This window comes from Aulonocara sp. 'chitande type north' Nkhata Bay, linkage group LG11, assembly GCF_057382095.1.
Source record: "Aulonocara sp. 'chitande type north' Nkhata Bay isolate Kocher_YH1m ecotype deep benthic linkage group LG11, A_spYH_male_GT1.1, whole genome shotgun sequence".
Taxonomy (NCBI): Eukaryota; Metazoa; Chordata; class Actinopteri; order Cichliformes; family Cichlidae; genus Aulonocara; species Aulonocara sp. 'chitande type north' Nkhata Bay.
Genome location: NC_141354.1, coordinates 32,066,749 through 32,086,269, shown reverse-complemented (window position 1 = coordinate 32,086,269; position 19,521 = coordinate 32,066,749). Strand labels below are relative to the sequence as shown.

The 19,521-nt window shown below is 38.7% G+C and overlaps 1 protein-coding gene across 4 annotated transcripts in view; it reads left to right on the top strand.

The window, feature by feature from the left end:
* Positions 1-19,521, top strand: part of bbs9 (Bardet-Biedl syndrome 9) — a 179,107-nt gene that overhangs the window by 51,457 nt on the left and 108,129 nt on the right. For all 4 annotated transcript variants that reach the window (XM_086312178.1, XM_086312176.1, XM_086312177.1 and 1 more), the window contains 4 exons: positions 5,422-5,562; positions 6,435-6,530; positions 8,555-8,727; positions 8,908-9,060. In XM_086312178.1, the coding sequence (XP_086168304.1) occupies positions 5,422-5,562; positions 6,435-6,530; positions 8,555-8,727; positions 8,908-9,060 (563 nt within the window). The remainder of the gene's footprint in view (positions 1-5,421; positions 5,563-6,434; positions 6,531-8,554; positions 8,728-8,907; positions 9,061-19,521) is intronic.

Here is a 19,521-nt window from a genome sequence, read left to right as displayed (position 1 = left end):
CATGATTTATTGAAGACCAGACTGTGCGGTGATTATTATTTTTTTTAACTTTTATTGTTTTGCTTGGGTCCACACACAAGTAAGGCAAGAGGATATGTGCATGAAATGCAGAGTCAATTGACATGCAAACACATCTCTGAATGTATATAGACACAAACACACGAGTGACATCACCACTGCTGTAGTAAGAACCTGATACTGTACAGTGGTCTCCTTCTTAAATAAACTCTGTGGTCTCTCTCTCTCTCCTTTCCCCTTCCTTCTCCCCCCTCTGTCTCTGACATACTGTGCCGCAAAGATACATCTGTTGGAATCAGTCTTCTCATATTACAGTGCGATGGAAGTACACTTCCATTCAATTACAGTACATTGTGACTTTAAGTATTTAACATTTGTTAATAGAAATGACTAGGGATAGCTCAGTAGGTAAAGTGGTCACCCCATGATCGGAAGGTCGGCGGTTCGAATCCACTTAACGGCTACCCTGAGGTACCCCTGAGCAAGGTACCGTCCCTACACACTGCTCCCCGGGCGCCTGCTTAGTGGGCTGCCCACTGCTTCACTGAGTGAATGGGTCAAATGCAGAGAAAAACAAGTAATTTCCCCATGGGGATCAATAAAGTATCCATTATTATTATTATTATTATTATTTATGGCTTTATTTCCTCTATCTCACTTCCCAACCCCACCTGTTTTTGCTAGGAGCTATCAGAAAGGAAGTTAAGGGATTAGAGGTCACAATGTGTGATTTGTAGATTCAAATGCACCTACACTTTTTTTCAATTTATACATCCCCAAAACATCAACAGCTTACAGAAGACTCAGGAGAGGCAGTGGATGGATTAAAGAATCTGTAAGAAAAACAGGGAAACCTCAGTTTACTGTAGCTGAGAAATTGTGTTTAGCCACTTATTCTTTGGCTTTAGTCTTACTGCAGGCCTCAGTTCCAGTTTCTGAATTGAAGCATTTCCTCAAACAACAACAATTTGAACAATTTGCTGTTTTTCTTTCTGCTGACGTCCTTCTCAACATACAAACTGACTAAAACAGAGAAAAAAATAACAAACTACAATATTAAACATTTACTTTGCGTGTCTCAGAGTGCAACTTTAGCAGAGATATTCTGTATTTGAGTTATTTTAAAATAGTTATGATATGCATCTACAAAAACATGTATCATTTATCTGCATTTAGAAAGCATTGATAGATGAACATTGTGTGTCTGAGACCACACAACATTTCTTGCCTCTTGTAACTCTTTAACATCGGAGTTGTTATCATCTTATCAGGTCCTTTCTTTCTTTGCTTTTTCACTTTTTTAATCACTTTATGCAGTTTAACCTCATCTAATTAGTCTAAAATCTTGATGATGAAAAAGTATGTTTCATATTCCAAGTCATTTTTGAAATAAAACAGTCAAAATCACTGATCTCAATGTTAGTTAAAGATCATGTATGCATTTCTTTGATAATTGTTTTTAGTCATCCCTGGGGTTATTGTAAAAAACGAATATAATAAAATGAAAAAAATAAATAATATAAACAAATATAAATAATATGCAGTAAAAATAAATAATTAGGACTGTGTAGAACTCATGTATGTGAATATATTACCCCAAAGTGCACCAACATCACGTATAATGTTGAGAGGTCCAGGTCAGTGAGGTCTAGCAGCTACACCGTTCTACAGCTGCCTGTGGCAGAATCTACTTGGATGAGTTTAATACAATTGTTAAGAACTAAGAGAAACTGTTCATTTGTACCAGACTATAGACATGCCTTTTAATCCTGTTCATCTGGACACTTTACCTTGAGTCTATGGGGATTTATTTGTTTTTTGAGACAGCCTCAAGAGAAACAGGTTATGTATGGGGATTTTTTTTTTTTTTTTTAAATACATTTTGGCCTTGTTCAATTGTAGTAATGAATACAGCAACACAGACACAAGCACAGACACACTAACTGTGTCTCCATGCATAAAACTCTGGACTGGAGGTGACCAGAAGTATTTTCCTCGTTTCTCGTTTGTTTGTTTTCCAGATTTTTTTGTGATAATCAACCGAGTTTAAATTTTAGACAAAAATAACCTGGGCCACATGGTGCCTGTGTGGGAACTCCAGTTTTCTCCTACAGTCCAAAGACGTGCATTTAGTGGGGTTAGCTTGATTCATAATTTAAAATTGGCCATAGATGTCAGTGTGAATGGTGGTCTGGCGATCTCTCCAGGATGTACTCTGGTGGAGAATGAATAAATGAATTTATTTATTAAGGAGAGAAACCTTCCTGAGGTCTAAAGACATCTGTCTTTAGATTGTGGCATTATGTAGATAGATTGGCTTTGGGACTGCAGTGAATCAGGGTCAGAGAAGTTGGAACAGTGGTGAACCTTCCCAGGAATGGCTGGCCTAAAAATTAGAGTGCATTGACGTCTCATCCAGTAGATAACAAAAAACCCAGAATAAAATCTAAAGAACTGCAGGCCTCTCTTTGATCAGTTAAGGTCAGTTTTAATGACGCAATGATAAGAAAGGGACTGGGCAAAAATGGGAGTGCTCCAAGGCAAAAAAGACTGCTGACGAAAAAGAACACAAAGGCTTATCTTACAAAAATGATCTTGATGATCCCCAAGACTTTTGGGAAAAACTTCTGTGGAACATCATGCCAACATGATAATACTATGGTCTGGGGCTGCTTTGCTACTTTAGGACCTGGACGACTTGTTGTAATTGATGGTGCCATGACTTCTCCTCTCTACTAGAAGGAGAATGTGCAGCCATCAGTTCATACCCTGAAGCTTAAGAGCACTTGGGACATGCACCAAGACAATAATCCCACATACACCAGCAATTCTAACTCTGAATGATTCAAAAATACAAAACAAAGATTTTGGAGTGGCCTAGTCAAAGTCCAGACTTAAATTCAATTGAGATGGTTTGGCATGACCTTAAACAGACCATTCATGCTCAGAAACTCTCCAGTGTGGCTAAGTTAAAACAATTCTGCAAAGAAGAGTGGGCCAAAATTCCTCTCTAGCGCTGCGAAAGACTTATTGCCAGTTATCACAAATGCTTGATTGCAGTCTTTGTTGCCAATTGCAGTTCTTGCTGCCAAGGTTGGCACAACCAGTTATTAAGTTTAGGGGGCAATCACTTTTTCTCACAGGGTGACGTATGTTTGGGTAGCTTGTTTCTTTTAATAAATAAAATCATAATTTAAAAAAACTCACTTTGTTTTTAGTCAACGTATCTTTGTCTAATATTTAAATTTTTTGATTAAAACATGTAAGTGTGACAAATATGCAAAAAGGATTCAAGAAGGGGGCAAACACAGCTTCATAACACTGTATGAAGTTGGCGATAAGTGTGCACACACCTATGCCACCTCCTATTAGTCCAATTCATTCTTCCCTGTCTGTCTCACCGTCCTTTCTTCTCCATGTTCAACTCTTTTTTTCTCTTTGTTACTTTGTCAGCATTATTTTCCTCTAATTTGTTTCCATCTCTTTGTCCTTTCTTTGTCATTTTTCCCTACTTGTAACTTTTATTATGTGTTTATATTTCCTCCTCTTGCTTTCCAATTCCATCTTAGCATTTCTTTAGAGTTTCTTGTTTAAATGGTAAGATCAACAAAACCAGCCTGACTAAGCAAACAGTGTTTGAATTGTGTTTTAAACATAAAACATCCCTTATTATTACCTTAGTAGGGAAGGACCATGAGGGTAAAAAAAATACCATCAGAACACATAATAAAAGGATTTAAGTGGCTGCATTCACCATTCACTATATATCCTATAAACTTTACCTTAGTAGGGATCATTTTCCAAAGCTATAACGACCTTTACTTGATACCTTGGTGTTTTTGATTTTTTAATGTTTTTCCTTCCTTCCTTTCGGGCAGCCAGTGCTTTCATTCATTTCAGTATGTTGTGAAATTCAACTTGGAAACACTTGAAACTTGCCTGAGTCAGCCAATCCATCACAGCGCACATCATGTCTGCCCTGATTATCATCAATGTTACTTTAAAACACATTGGTCATCTGTTATATATTTAAAAAATTTGTGATGTTTATTAAATGAGCTTGAATGCAAAAGCACATAAAAAAAGATCAAATTGTTTTTTTTATAGAGTCAAAACGTGAAATTGTATTTTCTTGGAGATCCGAATTGGATATTTTCTGTGTTAAGGCGATCATGTTCAAAGGCAGGAACTGAACAGTCAGCTGGACGATAAAAAAGTGAAAAATGGATCGGCGTGTCATGACCGGTAACATTACTTAACAGCGCTGAGAATAGTTTGCGTTTAGATTGATTTTTATATTTAGTAAATCTGCAGCATATTCACTTTGACAACATGTATATCTAACCCTCTTTGTTGTGTTTGTTGGAAGTGATGTGTTGTTTAACTATCCAGCCATCCAGAACGAAGGGTCATTGAGAATTTAGCTGAGTGAGGAAAGAAGAAAGCAGGCCTCAGTCCGTCTTGCTCTTTAAAACTTTGAACTTTTTCTCTCTCTCTCCATCTTCCTTTTCCCCTGTTTTCTACTGTTTTCCTTGGCTTTGCCTCTTTGCTTTTTCTCTCTAGGCCTCAGTGCATACATTCAAACCAAATTGAATTATTCACATAATCACATAATAATTGCTTGTCTGGGAGGAAAAGGTGCACAGTAGTTGTGGGTAATTATTACTATCTGTAATAACCTGGAACTTTCCCTAATTAAACCGTCCCTTCTCATATTATTTTCCTTTCAGTCTCTCTCTCTCTCCCATGTTGGTTTATTTCCACTTGTTTTTCTGCTCAACTCTCCTGTCATTAGCTCACCTCCTCTCCTCTGGTTACTTCGCTCCATCTCTTCCTAACAACTGTTTTCCTCCATCGCTCCTTTCCCTCGCACTGTTATTCTAGCTAAGTGTACATTTCTGCCAAGCTCAGCACTCCATACACTCTGAACATAGTTGTAGTTGGCCTTAACTCGCCTCCTCACTTCCTTTTTCTTTTTTCTTGTCAGTCAGTCCCCACCATCTTTTTCAAAACTTCCCTTTCTGATCTTTGACAAACTCACCTCCACACTTGGCGTTGATGTCGAGTCTCTCGTTCTCCTAGCTCTCAGATGCTCATGCAATAGGAATACCTGAACTGTTGACTGTGTGAACAAATGTTAACTGCGATATCGAGGCCTCGTTTGAGTCACTGCGGTGTGTGTGTGTGTGTGTGTGTGTGTGGGGGGGGGGGGTATAAATTGAAGGACTAGTCTCTAACGTTAAGGTTTTATTTCTGGAAAGGAGCAACAGGAGGAGGGAAACTCGATTTAAGATTTTAAGATGAGCAATGCAGAATTACTTTATTAATAATAATAATAATAGTAATAAATAGTCTACCTTTTTAAGAATCTTTTCTGACTATAGTGATGGTTCTTATTTGCAGGAGTTCCCAAGGTCCTCCAGTCCAGGTTCAATCTTCCTCCATCATTGGTGTGTGTCGCTTGTCCTCCACCCAAAGCCACCAAGTTTAAGATAACTGTGGACACCAACCAGCCACCAGTTGACCTCAGCTCCATCTTCCGAGGTAATAGCACACTCACTCTGTATGAAAACACTTGACAATGATGTGCTGGTGGCGCTCTGTTTCCCAAACAATTAAGGTTCTGTATTTGAATCACAGATTTCCAGAAACCAAAGTGCGCTGTTCTGTTTAAGTCATTGTCTGTGGAGATCGGTATGCAGTATTAATGTGCATTTGTTTAAAGTGGGTTGTCCACTTATTGCAACTGGTTGGCTTGTGCACACGTTGAAACGTAAACCCACACCAAAAGCTTAGCTCTAGGTATAAGTTATAAATAGGGAACGAATACTATATAAAGCACAAATCAGTAAAATGTCAACAATTTTTTTCATGCACACTTTACCATGTGTGTGTCTGTTTAGTTCTTCTGAATTGACTACATCTTACAGTTAATGATTCGTAATAGCCAATAATCAATGACGTGGCTACCTAAGTGTTTTACACAAAACCAGATGATTTAAGCATGAATGGAAAGCTAGTGAAGGCAATGAGAGATGTGTAGCTGTGCGAATGTGTATACATTTATATGAATAATCAACGGTTATGTATCGGTGTGTGGTTGTGTATTTATACGAGTCTGTTTATGCGTGTTTATTTGTGATTCCGTGTGTGTGTAGGTCTGAGCTCTGGGAACGTCTGTTCTGCTTCCCAGTTATCTAACAATCGGCCACAGTCAGCAGCTCTGACGTCTAAACACACACATATAGTGTTCATACTGAGTGTGTGCTTTTTGTGTGAATAGAGATTTGTGTAAGCTTATTTTGTGTTTGTACATGCGACTGTATCTTGTTCTCCTTTGTTGGCGTCCTATATCACGATAGCCTGTCCTATCTGTCTCATCTCATAGTTTTTTGTCTTTCTGTCTCTCTCTGCAGAGTTTTCAGCAAAATCAGAAGATAAGGATGGGAATAGTTTGGCTTTCCAGCTTCTGTCAGGAGCCAAGGTTACTGTGCTAGCCTCCAAGACCTCCCGTAAGTCTAACAGCACTGGATAATGAACGGGATTTTAATAAGATTCATCTTTTGGCTCCATTAAAGCTGTTTAATTGTGGGACTAAAACAAGTCTTGCGAATTATCTGTTTCTAATACAGTCCTGTTCCAGGTGTCTATTTTTTTTTACCAGATGTCTTTCTCATAGGCTGTCTTCACCTGCTAATTTCTTTTGATAGGTTTCAATTACTTGTGATAGAAAATCCTGCCCTTTTGTATTTCTTGGAGTCTTTGAGGACCTTTTGTTGATACCTGTTGGATTAAAAGAGAATAGGTAGTTTGGTAAGTACAGTGGTCCCTCGCTATAATGCGGTTCACCTTTCGTGGCTTCGCAGTTTTGCGGATTTTTTTGTGTATGCTTTTTTTTTCTTCTTCTTCTTCTTTTTTTTTTTTTACAGCGCATTGTGTTCTGCATCCTGATTGGCTGTAGACAATTGTCAGTCAGTCTCGTGCCTTTCTCATGTACAGTACAGAATGCATTCAGCTTGTCGAATTTACATAAATCTTCGATCACTAGCAGTGTGACTCTGAAGTGCTGTACTGTATGTTTGTAAGTTTTCTCCCCAACAAACACAACAATGTCGATGAAACGTTTTGCACCGCCAAAGGCACCTGCGGTAGCACCCAAAAGGCAGAGGACGATGCTAACCATCGCACAAAAGGATGAACTTCTGGACATGCTAAAGGAAGGTAGAAGTTACCGTATTTTTCAGACCATAAGGCGCACGGGATTAAGGGAAACAAAACAGTCAGATAAGTCAAACTTTACTCAACTCAAACTTTACTCAACTCATTCTTCTTGCTTCCTCTATTGATTCATTAATGTTGAATTCTCTCGCAGCTGCTCTATTCCCATGTTCTGGACCTGAAAACAGGGTTTGATCTTTGGTGTCATTCTATAACACTGGACTTATTTTTTGGCCGAAGGTTTTCAACTTTGGTAGTTTTTAAACATGAGAGAAATTTTCATGCCTGTCTGAGAAAAGTGTATAAAGTGTGTAGTGAGGGGGTTTTACAGCTGTAAGACAGCTATAATAATTGTACAAATTAAAGCTGGCTACTTCAGAGATTTCACCTATCGCGGGTTATTTTTAGAACGTAACTCCCGTGATAAACGAGGGACCACTGTATTATAATCTTACGGCAAGAATGTTGTAGGTTCGCAACCGGTTGGTCAAAGGTTGAGTAGCTCCTTGAGTACCCTCACTAAGAACCTTCTTTCTTTCTTTTCTGAGCATGAAGGATTGTCTCTATAGTAACCTGCCCAAGGTGTACCCCGCCTCTAGCTGAGTGTCAGCTGAGATAGGCTCTATATACCTGATACTGAGCTTTTAATTTTTACATACACCACTTTAAGTCTGACTTCTTGCATCACTTCCATGGACTTTTACAAACCTCTTTGGTCTGTGTACTAATAAGTTGTAAGATCTGAATTGTATTCACTGACAGCTTTCAGGAGTTAATATGAGACATTCATATTAAGATAATTCAAAAACTTTTTTATTGTTATTTTCAGGTTTTTTGTTTGTTTTTTCCTCTTTTGGATAGTGAAGCAGTGAAGATAGACACAGAGGAAAGTAGGGTGAGAAAGATAAAGAAGATATGCAGCAAAGGGCCGGGATAGGATTCGAACCCAGACCGCCACTCTTTGGCCGTGCAACATGTGGTTTTCTGCTCATCCACTGAGCTAAAGTGGCACCTGTGATTCTAAAACTGTATAGCCCCTTAATCCATTTCTGGTTCTTAGAGATCTTTTTATAAGTATCACTTGTCACTGTGTCACTACTTATATTCGTTTGGTGTTTCATTCTTAACAAACTTTAGTACCAGGTGTTTAAATATATGTTCTTAGTTGCATACACATTTACACATTACACAAGGCTCAGTGGTTTAGATAGTTTTAACTATTTAAGATCTCTAACCATCTTTCGTTAGCATGTATCATCAATTATATTTTCCATATATGCATAAATATTTGATATTATTTTATGTGTGTGTTTGTCAGAACGTTACCGTATTCAGAGCGACAGTTTTGAAGACATGTGGTTGGTTGTGAAGGAGCTGGTCCACAGGTTTGACCAGCATTTCTCCAAATTGGGAATCAAGGATTTCAAGAAAAGTTTCAGTGGACCTCTCCCACTGGAGGAGTACTTCCTGTCTGTAGACAAGCACTTCCAGGTACTAACACACACCGAAGTGGTGTAAATCCTTCATTGTCAAGGGTCAGGGATTAAAAAAGAAATGACTTAAATATCAGTCAATTTAGTTATTATCAGTTCTGTCATCTGTCACCTTTATTTAATTTTATTAAGTTAAACCACAATTTGTCTGTTAAATATTTGTCACTTTGTCTCTTAGCTGCGTGTCAGTGCTCAGAAATATCAGGACCTGCTGTCGGAGCGAGCAGTCCAGTTCCGAGCCATCCAGCGCCGCCTGCTGACTCGGTTCAAGGACAAAACCCCAGCACCCCTGCAGAACCTTGACACGCTAATGGATGCCACTTACAGCCAGGTCAGACACATGCATTGAGGTTTGCTTTTTTGCTTGGAGTCTTAGATACCCGCACTGTCTGATGTAACTCCAAACGCCAATATTAAAGAGGGAGAAGCTATTATTCAAAGAAGCCATCTGACGTAGTTCAGCATCTGTTTGGGACAACTCTGAGAAGAGACCCTCAGGCATGTGGAACAAGCACAAAGCAAGACATCTTATATGACCTCATGGTACCTTAGAAACTTCCAGGAGGGGCGGGTACAAGAAACTTTAGGGCTGGGTACTTACTGAGATTTCAGTACGGCTTAGCATGTGTTTCCCTATGTTTTTATGCTGTTTTGTGTCATCTTGAAAGCACACTCACACAAGAACGAAAGGGAGCATATGTACTTGGGAACAAAAGTATCAGCCCAGTGCCCTGTCTAAAGTGTGTGTGTGTGTGTGTGTGTGTGTGTGTCCAACTGGGTGTGAGCACACAGCTAATCACCTAAACAGAGGAAGTCTATAAATCTCCAAAATGTAGCCCTCACACTATAAATCTACACTAACACATCATCACAGTGTGTCTCTGTGTGTGCTGTGTGTATATTTGTGAGGACCAGTTGGACTATTAGCTCTCATGAGGATACTTGTGGAAGGTGAGAACATTTTGGCCAGTGCTCACATTTTGGCACCTTTAAAGGGTGTTTGGGGGTTCAGATTGGTTTCAGGGGTAGAGTTAGTATTAGATATGAGTAAGATTATATGATACTTAAGTTTTATCAAAGATGGTTACGTTGGTCAGGTATGCGAAAGGTGTCTTTTTGCTTTATTTTCTAATAGACCAGGCCTGGGCAATGTAGGGTACATGGATTTCTCAACAGGTGATTTCTTTGCAGTGGTTGAGTGTTATTTTTCAACATGTTGGCTTAGTGTTAAGATCTAATCAGGAAATGAAAGACTCTTATATTTACAGATATATAGATATTTGTGTCAATGTGACACCAGCGGCTGACAGAACTGAAGTATTTGTCACCCTGAAATGAGAACGTGTTGGCCATTCAGTTGAGATTATTCATTTTTGGGCAGGAGAAGGCTCAGTGTAAGTGAATGTCGTTTAAACTGTAGAGACACACTGGCATGTGCAGCTGAGGTCCGTATAAAGTCGATTTTAAAACAAAGCAGCTGTTCAGCTTTTGTCTCTCTTTGTTTAACTGTGAGGTATTGGAGGGTGGAGCAGTACTAGTGTCACCGTGATATTGCACGTATGTGTTTGTTAGACAAAGTGATGGTTGCTTGCCCCTATTGTTTATTCTAATTCTTGACTTGGCGGTCATTACTTCCACCTTCCATTAGCCTCTCGTTAACATAGCAGGGCTAGGTGACATCATCTCTTCATTAGCTGTTAAAGCTTTCAGTACATTACTGTTTGGCTTTGTGTGATCAGAGCCGCTTTCTCTGTCCAACAGCGTGCACTAACAATACCTTAATTTAATGCAAATTAACTTCCAGAGCTCTGAGAGTTTGTTGGAGCTTAATGAGCGGAAATTAATGAGCTTGTTGAAGTTCTAATTGCCATTTTAACCCAAATAAATAGTGTTCACCTTGGGTTGTCTTGACTCTTGCCAGGATAAGCAATCAGAGAGCCTGATCTAAACATTTCTGCCTTAAATGTTAATGTGTGGGTCTGCTGAATGCCTACCACCTTAACCATTTATTCAGCAGTACTTATTGTGCTCATACATCAACAGCAGCGTTTTTAGACATGCTGAAAGAGATTTTTTAAAAATCATCAGCGGGTAATTTCAGAACATTTATCTAATTTTTTTTATAACATTAAAAAATCTGGGCTATTGAAAGGGTAGGTTACTGAAATGGCATGCATGTCATGAACCCCACACTGCTCTTCACATGTTAAAATACCATTCATGGCACCCCTCAGCTGGATAAGTGATTTGGGGAGTAGTGTCTGATCATTTTAAGGTAATCAAAATAAATAATAATCATAAATAAATATACTGCTGCATGTGTTCACATACCTTTCTGTACTGATATGACTTCATGCTCATTCCACATGCTCAGAGCGGTTTTGTAGTAAATTTGGCTAATTAGCACATGCCTATACTGCAGTATTGTTTGGGCTCTCTGTGCTGTTGGTTGTGAAATTAAAATGATTTGATGCTTTAATAAAATGTTGTAGTTGCATAAATGCAAAAAGTGAGCCACATTAGCCCGTTTCTAGCTGGTTACTGGGCAACATGAAGACATTATAATGTGTCCTATATAATTCATTTTTGTGGATGTATATTGAATATTATTGTCATGACATTCTAATCATAAAATTGATTTCATAAACTGTCATAGCTGCATAAAGCGAAAAGCAGGTCATTTTAGTGGTTGCCAGGCAGCCTGATAACATCATGACATATCACGCAGAACTAAACATTTTTTAATTTAAATTTCAAATAACTGTTGTGAAATTGTGGTTGATCGCTATCCTTTTCTGAGCCTGGTTCTGCCAGAGGTTACTTCCTGTTAAAACTGAGTTTTTCCTTCCCACTTTTGCCAAGTGCTTGTTCAAAGGGGCTCATCTGATTGTTGGGGTTTTCTTTGTATTATTATTTGTCTTTACCTTAAAATATAAAGTGTCTTGAGGCGATTACAGCTGTGGTTTTAACATGTATATCCACAAATGCAAAAAAAAAAAAAAAAAAAAGGCAGTTTTTACCTGTTTCTATAGGAAGGAACTTTCAAGAGTCTAAGATGTAAGACGTGATAATTTTTCAGCATTCTGGAACATATTTAATGTTTTTAATTGCTGGTACCAATTTTGGTGAGTAAAACTTTAGAGAGGACCTTTGATTAATTAATTGGTAATCATTAATCTGCAGGGGTTTTTTCTTTCTGTTTTTTTTAATACGGTGAGCTCATGTAAAATTAAATAACTCTGTGTACACAGATACTTTGTTTTTAGTCACTAATTTACTCATTTTGAAGATCCATGACAATAACAGCAACTTGACTTAAATGATCACTGTAATCAATGGTTTGTCGTGCATTGACTTGTTGCCATGCTGGAGCCGTACTTTTACTTTCACCAAGGCTTTGATAGAAAAGTATTGGTGTAACTCAAAATAACTTGTCACTTATCAATTTTAGTGAATTAATGTAATTTAAATTCATCATTTCTTTCAATTTACAGTAATGTGATGATATCACATTGTATTACTGGACATTGTTGTTTTTTGACTTTGACATGTAACCTTATAACTCTTAAGACTTCCAGGCCGGAGTTTAAATCTCCTCTCAAAAAGCCATTGGCTCACACTTTCTTTCTCTTTTTAGCTGTTTATACCTTTGAAATTTTGACTCTGCCTCCTCAAGCTAATGCGTTCTGGTGTCACTCCTGTCCATCACACTTTTTCCCTCTCTCTCTCTCTCTCTCTCTCTCTCTCTCTCTCTCTCTCTCTCTCTCTCTCTCTCTCTCTCTCTCCCTTTCTGTGTCTTCCTCTCTTCCCGCCATCCAGCGGCCTGTATGCGGGAAGTTTCTGACACACTATACACTCTGTAATGTATACACACCCGCCATAATGGAGGCTATCGACGGGCTGGTCGGAAGAGTGATGAATGCATCAAATTAATAATTCATGTCAGTATTAAGAGTCATGCTGCTGATGCCAGGGCCAACTCAGCAGTTTGAATTCTGTAACTGGATGAATTTTGTGAGGATACATCATATCTTCATTTTTATTAGAAGGCTTGACAAGGACATTAGATAAGCCTTAATTTGCTATTAATTTGGTGTTTTTATCTGTTCTTTTATTTATTTGTTTTATTTCTTTTATTTGATCTTGAATCATAGTTTCTGTTTATAGATTTAAGGGTTATGAATTCTTTTTCATTTTCTTGTCATTTCTAATCAACCAGTGTTATCTGCATGTATCCTTGTTTCTATTTTTAATTTGTCTAAAATGCATTTTTAAAGTTCTTACAGTTCAAACTTTTCTGCAACAAATAGTATTTAACAGTCATTTGGTTAAATGTAGAGTCACCTTTTGGGTTTCCATTTCAATAGTTGCAACAGTTTGCTCAGAGGCATTTCAGTGTTCTTGATGTAGGAAGGTAATATATTGTTCATGATTTTTACCAGGTCATTTAACCAGGTCAAAAGCCTACCAGGTAAAACCTTGTTGGAGTAAGAACATAAGATGTTTTGTGGAGGTTTATCCCATGAAGCTGCGGCTCCATGGGTGCATTCACACTGTTGTTAGGATGGCAAAGGAATGTGCGGCTAAACAGGAATGCTGGTGAACTAGGCACCTCTTTCATTTAGGCTCAGAGGAATGTCTGCTGGGTAAATTTTCTGCATCAATCTTGGGCAAACGAGGGGGGATTTCCCCCTCGTTAGCGGTGTGTGTCTCCACATGCAGTGGCCGGCAATCGCCGACGCGCCGTCAGAGATAAGAGGAATGAGCTCCCTGTGAGAATACTCTGTGGTCGGCTGTGCATTTATGCAGCCGAGGATAATATTTCCATTGTTCATGCTGCCTTTATGGGCCTATATTTTATTCATGAATTCCTAAGAGCTAGCAAGCCACGTCTTACTTTATGTGTGTTCGTGTAAACTTTTTCATGTGCCGAATACAGTGGCTTGATTCCAAAATACACCAAGTGCTTGAACTAGCCGAATATGATTGATGAGTTTCAGAATAGAGTAAGACCCATGAATGATTATTTTTGTGTCAGAGTGGCTCGTATAGAAGAGAAACCAGCTATGGACAAAATCCACCAGTTTGTTTGGTGGCTCCAGGAAATTTCCAGCTCTGCCCTGTGAGCGCTTCTGTCTTCTGTCCTGGTTGGAGGTGTGTTTCTCTTCCACCTCCCTCCCTGGTCCCTCCTTAAAAAGTCATCAGTCATCACATCCCCTGTATTTTACACGCTCCCCCTCTAACTGGTGTTTGATTAATTTATGGCTACTAGAGGTTTGACTGGCAGTGCTCCTCCTTGTAGCTACCTCATCTGCCTCTCAAATTCAAGGGAGAACTCAGGACTGTCATTCATAGAAATAAAAACTAAATCCCCTAAAACAATTTGTGGAATTGAAAGAAGAAAAAAGCCAAAGGGGACTTTTCTGTTTCCATAAATATTTTCTTCTATTTCCTCTGGAGGTGAAATTCCACCGTTTGTTAGTATTAGTATTAGCATTAGCGTTGGGCTAACAAGCACGGCTGTCTGGGAAGTGGTGGGGGGCTCGGGAGCCAGGCCGCTCCAAGCCAAGCTGAGTCTCTCTGTAATTATGAGTTCAAACGTTGGAAGAGGGCAGCTCACTGACTGACGGCGTGACTGACAGGCCGTACACTGGCCTCGCAGGGCCCCTAATGGAGGCCTCTAGTAGACAGCAGCTTGATTTATCTGGCCCCAAATGGAGCTCTAAACATGGCTAAACACTGATCCCACTGTGGAGAACAGGACCACCGCCATTAACAGCCAGGCTTCTCACACCATGTATCTATGTGGGTGTGTATCAAAGAGTGCATGAGGAAGGTGTATATATTTGGCCATTTGTTTGTGTACCTATATGTGTATTAATGTGTGTAATCATAATTTTGCAGATATATATTTGTGATGGAGATTGCTGGCTGTGTTTGTATGCTATGTTTCTATATAAGTTCAAACACTTTAAACCTTATTTGGCTGTGCAAAATTTCTGAAGTTGATAAATTAACAAAATAGAACCAGCGATTTAGACCAAATTCACAACAATAAATTAAATACAGACACCAGAAATTTCCAACAGCCAATTGAAAAGAGTAACACATAAAGTCATGAAGAACTCTAACCTGACCTTCTGTTTGATATTTGTGACTCAGCATGTAATCACACATGTAATGGAGAGGTAAAGATACACATTTACCAACATTGATACAACAATATGAACTGAAGAAAACTAAATATCATTTGGGTGTAATGCAACTATACTCCTACTCTCTGTTACCAGGAACCACGAGGAACCAAATTGAAGTCAGTATGCTAGGGTTGGATATCAAATTTCAATGTGTTGTCCTTGAAAATTTGAAATCTATTACTTAAATCTCTGACTGATTCTTGGTAAGTTTTACTTTTTTCTTGGATTAGGTACAGGACTGCGCAAAAGTTTTAGGCAGGTGTGAAAAAGTACTGTAAACAAAGAATGCTTTCAGAAATATAAATGATTGTTTATTGGCCCCAAATGTATTCTGTAAAAGGACAATGACCCCAAACATACAGCCAAAGTCAGCGTAAAGAAGAGCACAAACTACTGGAAGTGATGGTATGACCCCCATAATGCTCTGATCTCAGCATCACTGAGTGTGTGTGCGACTACATGAAGAGACAGAAGGATGTGATAAGGATGGTCACACCAAATATTGATTTGATTTAGATTTCTCTTTTGTTCATTCACTGCAATTTTTTCGATTGATGACAATAAGTAATTAACACTTCCATTTCTGAAAGCATTCTTTGTTTACAGCATTTTTCCCTCACCTGCTTAAAACTTTTGCACAGTACTGTATTTTCAAATGTAAGTCTCACAGATTTTGCATACATTCATCTGCTTGTGTTAGCAGAAAAATTGAAGAGATATATTTCTGCGAAGTTAATCTTCCATTTTGTACTAGAAAAAGTCAATTATGTAAATCAGGATTTTGAAAATCCTGAAACAAGCTATTAAAGTTGCTGCTTTGTTAATGAAACCTATACATCATAAGCATGCTTTATGATGAAGCTCTCAGATCTGTCTTTATGTACTCCTTTCATCTGTCTTCCGTGTATCTATACATGAACTCTTCTCTTAGATGACGGTGATGTGTTAACACATTAACAAGGAGAGGTAGAATATGTGTATTTCTCTGGTGTAACTGGCAGCCTCTTAGTTCACGTGTGTGTTTTTACGTATGAGATTAAAGGGACGATGGGAGTCGATAAACTTCCACTTCCTCTCTCTTTCTCTGTCTCACTCTTAATAATTTTATTCCCCCAGGAGATATTTGTCCCCATGAACACACAGATTTAAACTCATTAGATGTCTTCTCTCACCCTCACACACACACATACACTGAGACCCATCTGTGGAGCACAGAGGGGCGGTCGTGGACTGGTTTGTTTTTCTTCAGAAAACTGTTTTCCTTCAGAAGGTCTGTTTATGTGACTGTCTTATCAATGAATGGTTGTCTTTCATTCAGCTGACTGAGATTCAGTTTTCTGTACGTGATTCTGTGAGTGTGTGTGCGTGATTGGGGACGCTTGTCTCCTAGGTGTGAGATTTTGTCTTTTTTTTTAATTTTTAGGGGGAGTCTTAGCAAAGCCTACTTTATCTCCAGATACACACAGACACACCTGCATATAGACTGTTAGAGCCTCCGGGTGAAGATTCCAGGTGATGGCCTGCAGGCAGGTAGTCAGCCCAATAAGAAAGAGAAAGGTATTTTTAGCCATTGTTTAACTCCTGTCCTTTCATGATCTAACTGTTTATTATCTTGAATGCATTTGCTTTACATCTTTAGAATTAAACCTGAGCAGCTAGAACATCTTGGTTAATATTTTCATATAAACAGTAAAGAAAATGTGCAAGCTGCATTGCTTTATCTTAGAGAGAATAATCTATACCGTTCCAATCAGCTCTGAGGAACTTTATAGTATCTTTGAGCTCACAGTTGTGGTTTTGCGGCCTGGATCATTAGCGTTTTGGTTTACTCTCATTCTGATCATGAGCATAGTTTTCAACCACATAAGGAAACTGTTTCCTGCACAAAATCCCTAAAAACCCCTTTGTATGCAACCTGCCCATCACCATTTGGCAGACAGACAGCATTAGCAACTAGCTGATAAACATGAAGCATGTGGTTTCTGAAAAGTCTGATATTTTTTTCCACAAATGAATGTTAAAGATTCCCCGTGTGCTGTCTGCTCAGTATAAACAAGCGTTTTCTCTCCTAAAATGTTTGCCAGCTATACCATATGTGGCGTTGCATGTGTGTAAGGTTTAAAGCTGGCTGTCCACTTTTTTTGTGGTCCATTCTCATGGCATTGCATATGTTTCTGTTACACTGTTACCTCTTCTAGTTTTGCTTTTAATTGCTTTGTCTGCTCTCCAACTTTGATTAGTCATGAACAAACAAATTGGATTATTTTGTCAGCTTTTTTCAATTATTTTTGATTCAGATAGGCCTTCCATTTAATTCCAGGTAGCACTAGCTCATCATTGAGTGTGTGTAAAGTTAAAATGTTTCAGATTAACTGTTTAAAGCCTGGTCATATCAGCAGGATCAGATAAATGTTTGTGATGAAGCTTTGCTTCCCAGCCCAAAACAAATGTGCCCTGCCCTGACCACCACGTGGATTTGGTCCAAGTCTGGCTCTAATTTCTTATTCCCTCAGGCTTGATCAGGTCGAGTTTCATTTTATTTATCTTCCCAAGATTTTAATCAGGTTCGGGCTCATTAAATGCTGCAGTGGTTTGGGTGGGATAACGCACAATCCACATCGGTTCCACTCGGCCACATTTTTGGACCCAGCATACGCTGCTGTATGAAAGTCATGTAAAAGAAAAGAAAACACTGAGGAAGGAAGAGAAAAGTGAGGATGAAACATCTGTACTGTTCTTTATCAGAGAGGCATAGATGACCTGCCAAAGGATTTCCTCATAGATGTGGTTGAACTGGAAGAGACTTTATTATTAACATGTGGATATGGTCAATGGTGGGAGGGGTGAGAGACTGTCAGGGAGGGGATCAAGAGGGTGAAATTTATACAGGAATGAATGGAAGAAATGTAGAGATGAAAGGGCAAACACAAGAAGGATGTAGAATTTAATAAAAACTGAGAATTGTGATATGCCAAATGTGAAACCATAGCAAGTCATGGACTGAAGATACTGAAATATGGAGGAAAGAATACAGACAAGTGCATAAAAACATATCATTTAGAAATTACCTTCTGACATCTATGTGTATACTGCAGATTCATGCAGGGAAAGCAAAGTATCCATTTTACTCCGATTTAGGATCTTCTGAGGCCCCAGCTACGTTATTATTAATAGCCTGCTACATAACTATTGAAACAAATGACCCTGCTCAAACTCTTCTAATGGTTTTGAGCTTTTTTTCCTTTTGTTCCTCCTATCAGTGGGTTTCCATGCTGTGTAACAGCAGAAGCCCTCCTGAATTTGCACCAAAAATGCAAAATGCCTGCTTACTTTGTAATGGCTAACACAGGCTCTATAACTCTTGTGAGGAAATAGTTTGCAAAAATCGCAGAGATGCATTTGTATGTTGGACTCTTTAATTTACAGGCTATGAAAGTAGCAGGCTTACATGGGATTAAAATCACAGATGCAATTTGTATAAATTACTACAGGTAATCCTAGTCACAGGGATTATGATGCAGTTTATTTTTTTTAAACAGTGGAAATACAGCATTTCTATTTAAATAACTTCTGTGAGGATGCAAAAAAATGATGCAGAAATGAGTCAGAAATGTAAACTATGTAGAAAGATCAAACTAAAGAGACATGCAATGAAGATAGAACAGAGATTGAAGTCACATAAAAATAAATTAGGCGGATGGAGGGAGAGTCGTAAACCATCTCCTCTCCCCCGCCTTTCCTTCTATCCTGTCCTCTGATCCCACAGCTGACGGAATCAAAGAACAGATCTGAGTTTTATTGTCTTTTCCCCATTCATCTGCTTTCATCTGTCTACTGTCTGTCCTGCAAATGACAGAGTTATACAATCTTTCCGTCATGCCACTAAAGAGGAAAAGAGCAGCGAAAGTTTACAGAGTGTAAGGAAAGAGGGTGAAATTTGAATTTATTATGTCTAGGAAGTTTGGCACTAGTAACAAAAATAGTAGAAGAACTAGGAAATGAAGTAAGCACAGGAGAAAACAATGAAATGCTACATTGGAAGGACAAAGAAATAATAAAAAAAAGCACAAGATAGTAATTTAACTGTATGATGAAGAGATTTTCATCAGTGCGATCTCACCCTGCTTCTGATATTGGGCTTACTGGTAGAATATTAAAAGGTTTTAACTATATAGAAAGGCTTCTCACTGTGCTTACCACATCATTTCTCATTGTGTTCTGTTGCTGAGCACCAAGCTGAGATTTAATAAGTCATCCACGTTGGAAAGCTGTCATGCTGGGAAGAGATTAGAGAGGCAGAGATTACAGACTGAAGGCTTTTTTCCCCCCTGTGGCTTTAATTAAACACACTGATAGTTCAGTGGCATGGGCCCAGCTCTGATTTTACACTCTGATACTGGACACTGACTTCAGAAATCTTCTTCAATGCGAGTGAGACCTGGCACACTGCTAATTGTCCCTGCGGTCAAAGGTCAATTTTGGTCTTGTGTCATGGTTTCATAAGTTCCCACCTCATTTCTCTGGCACAAGAGTTTGAACTGCAACATATAAAACCACAGCAGGGTGCTGTTTACATTCTGCTTTGGTCTTTGGAA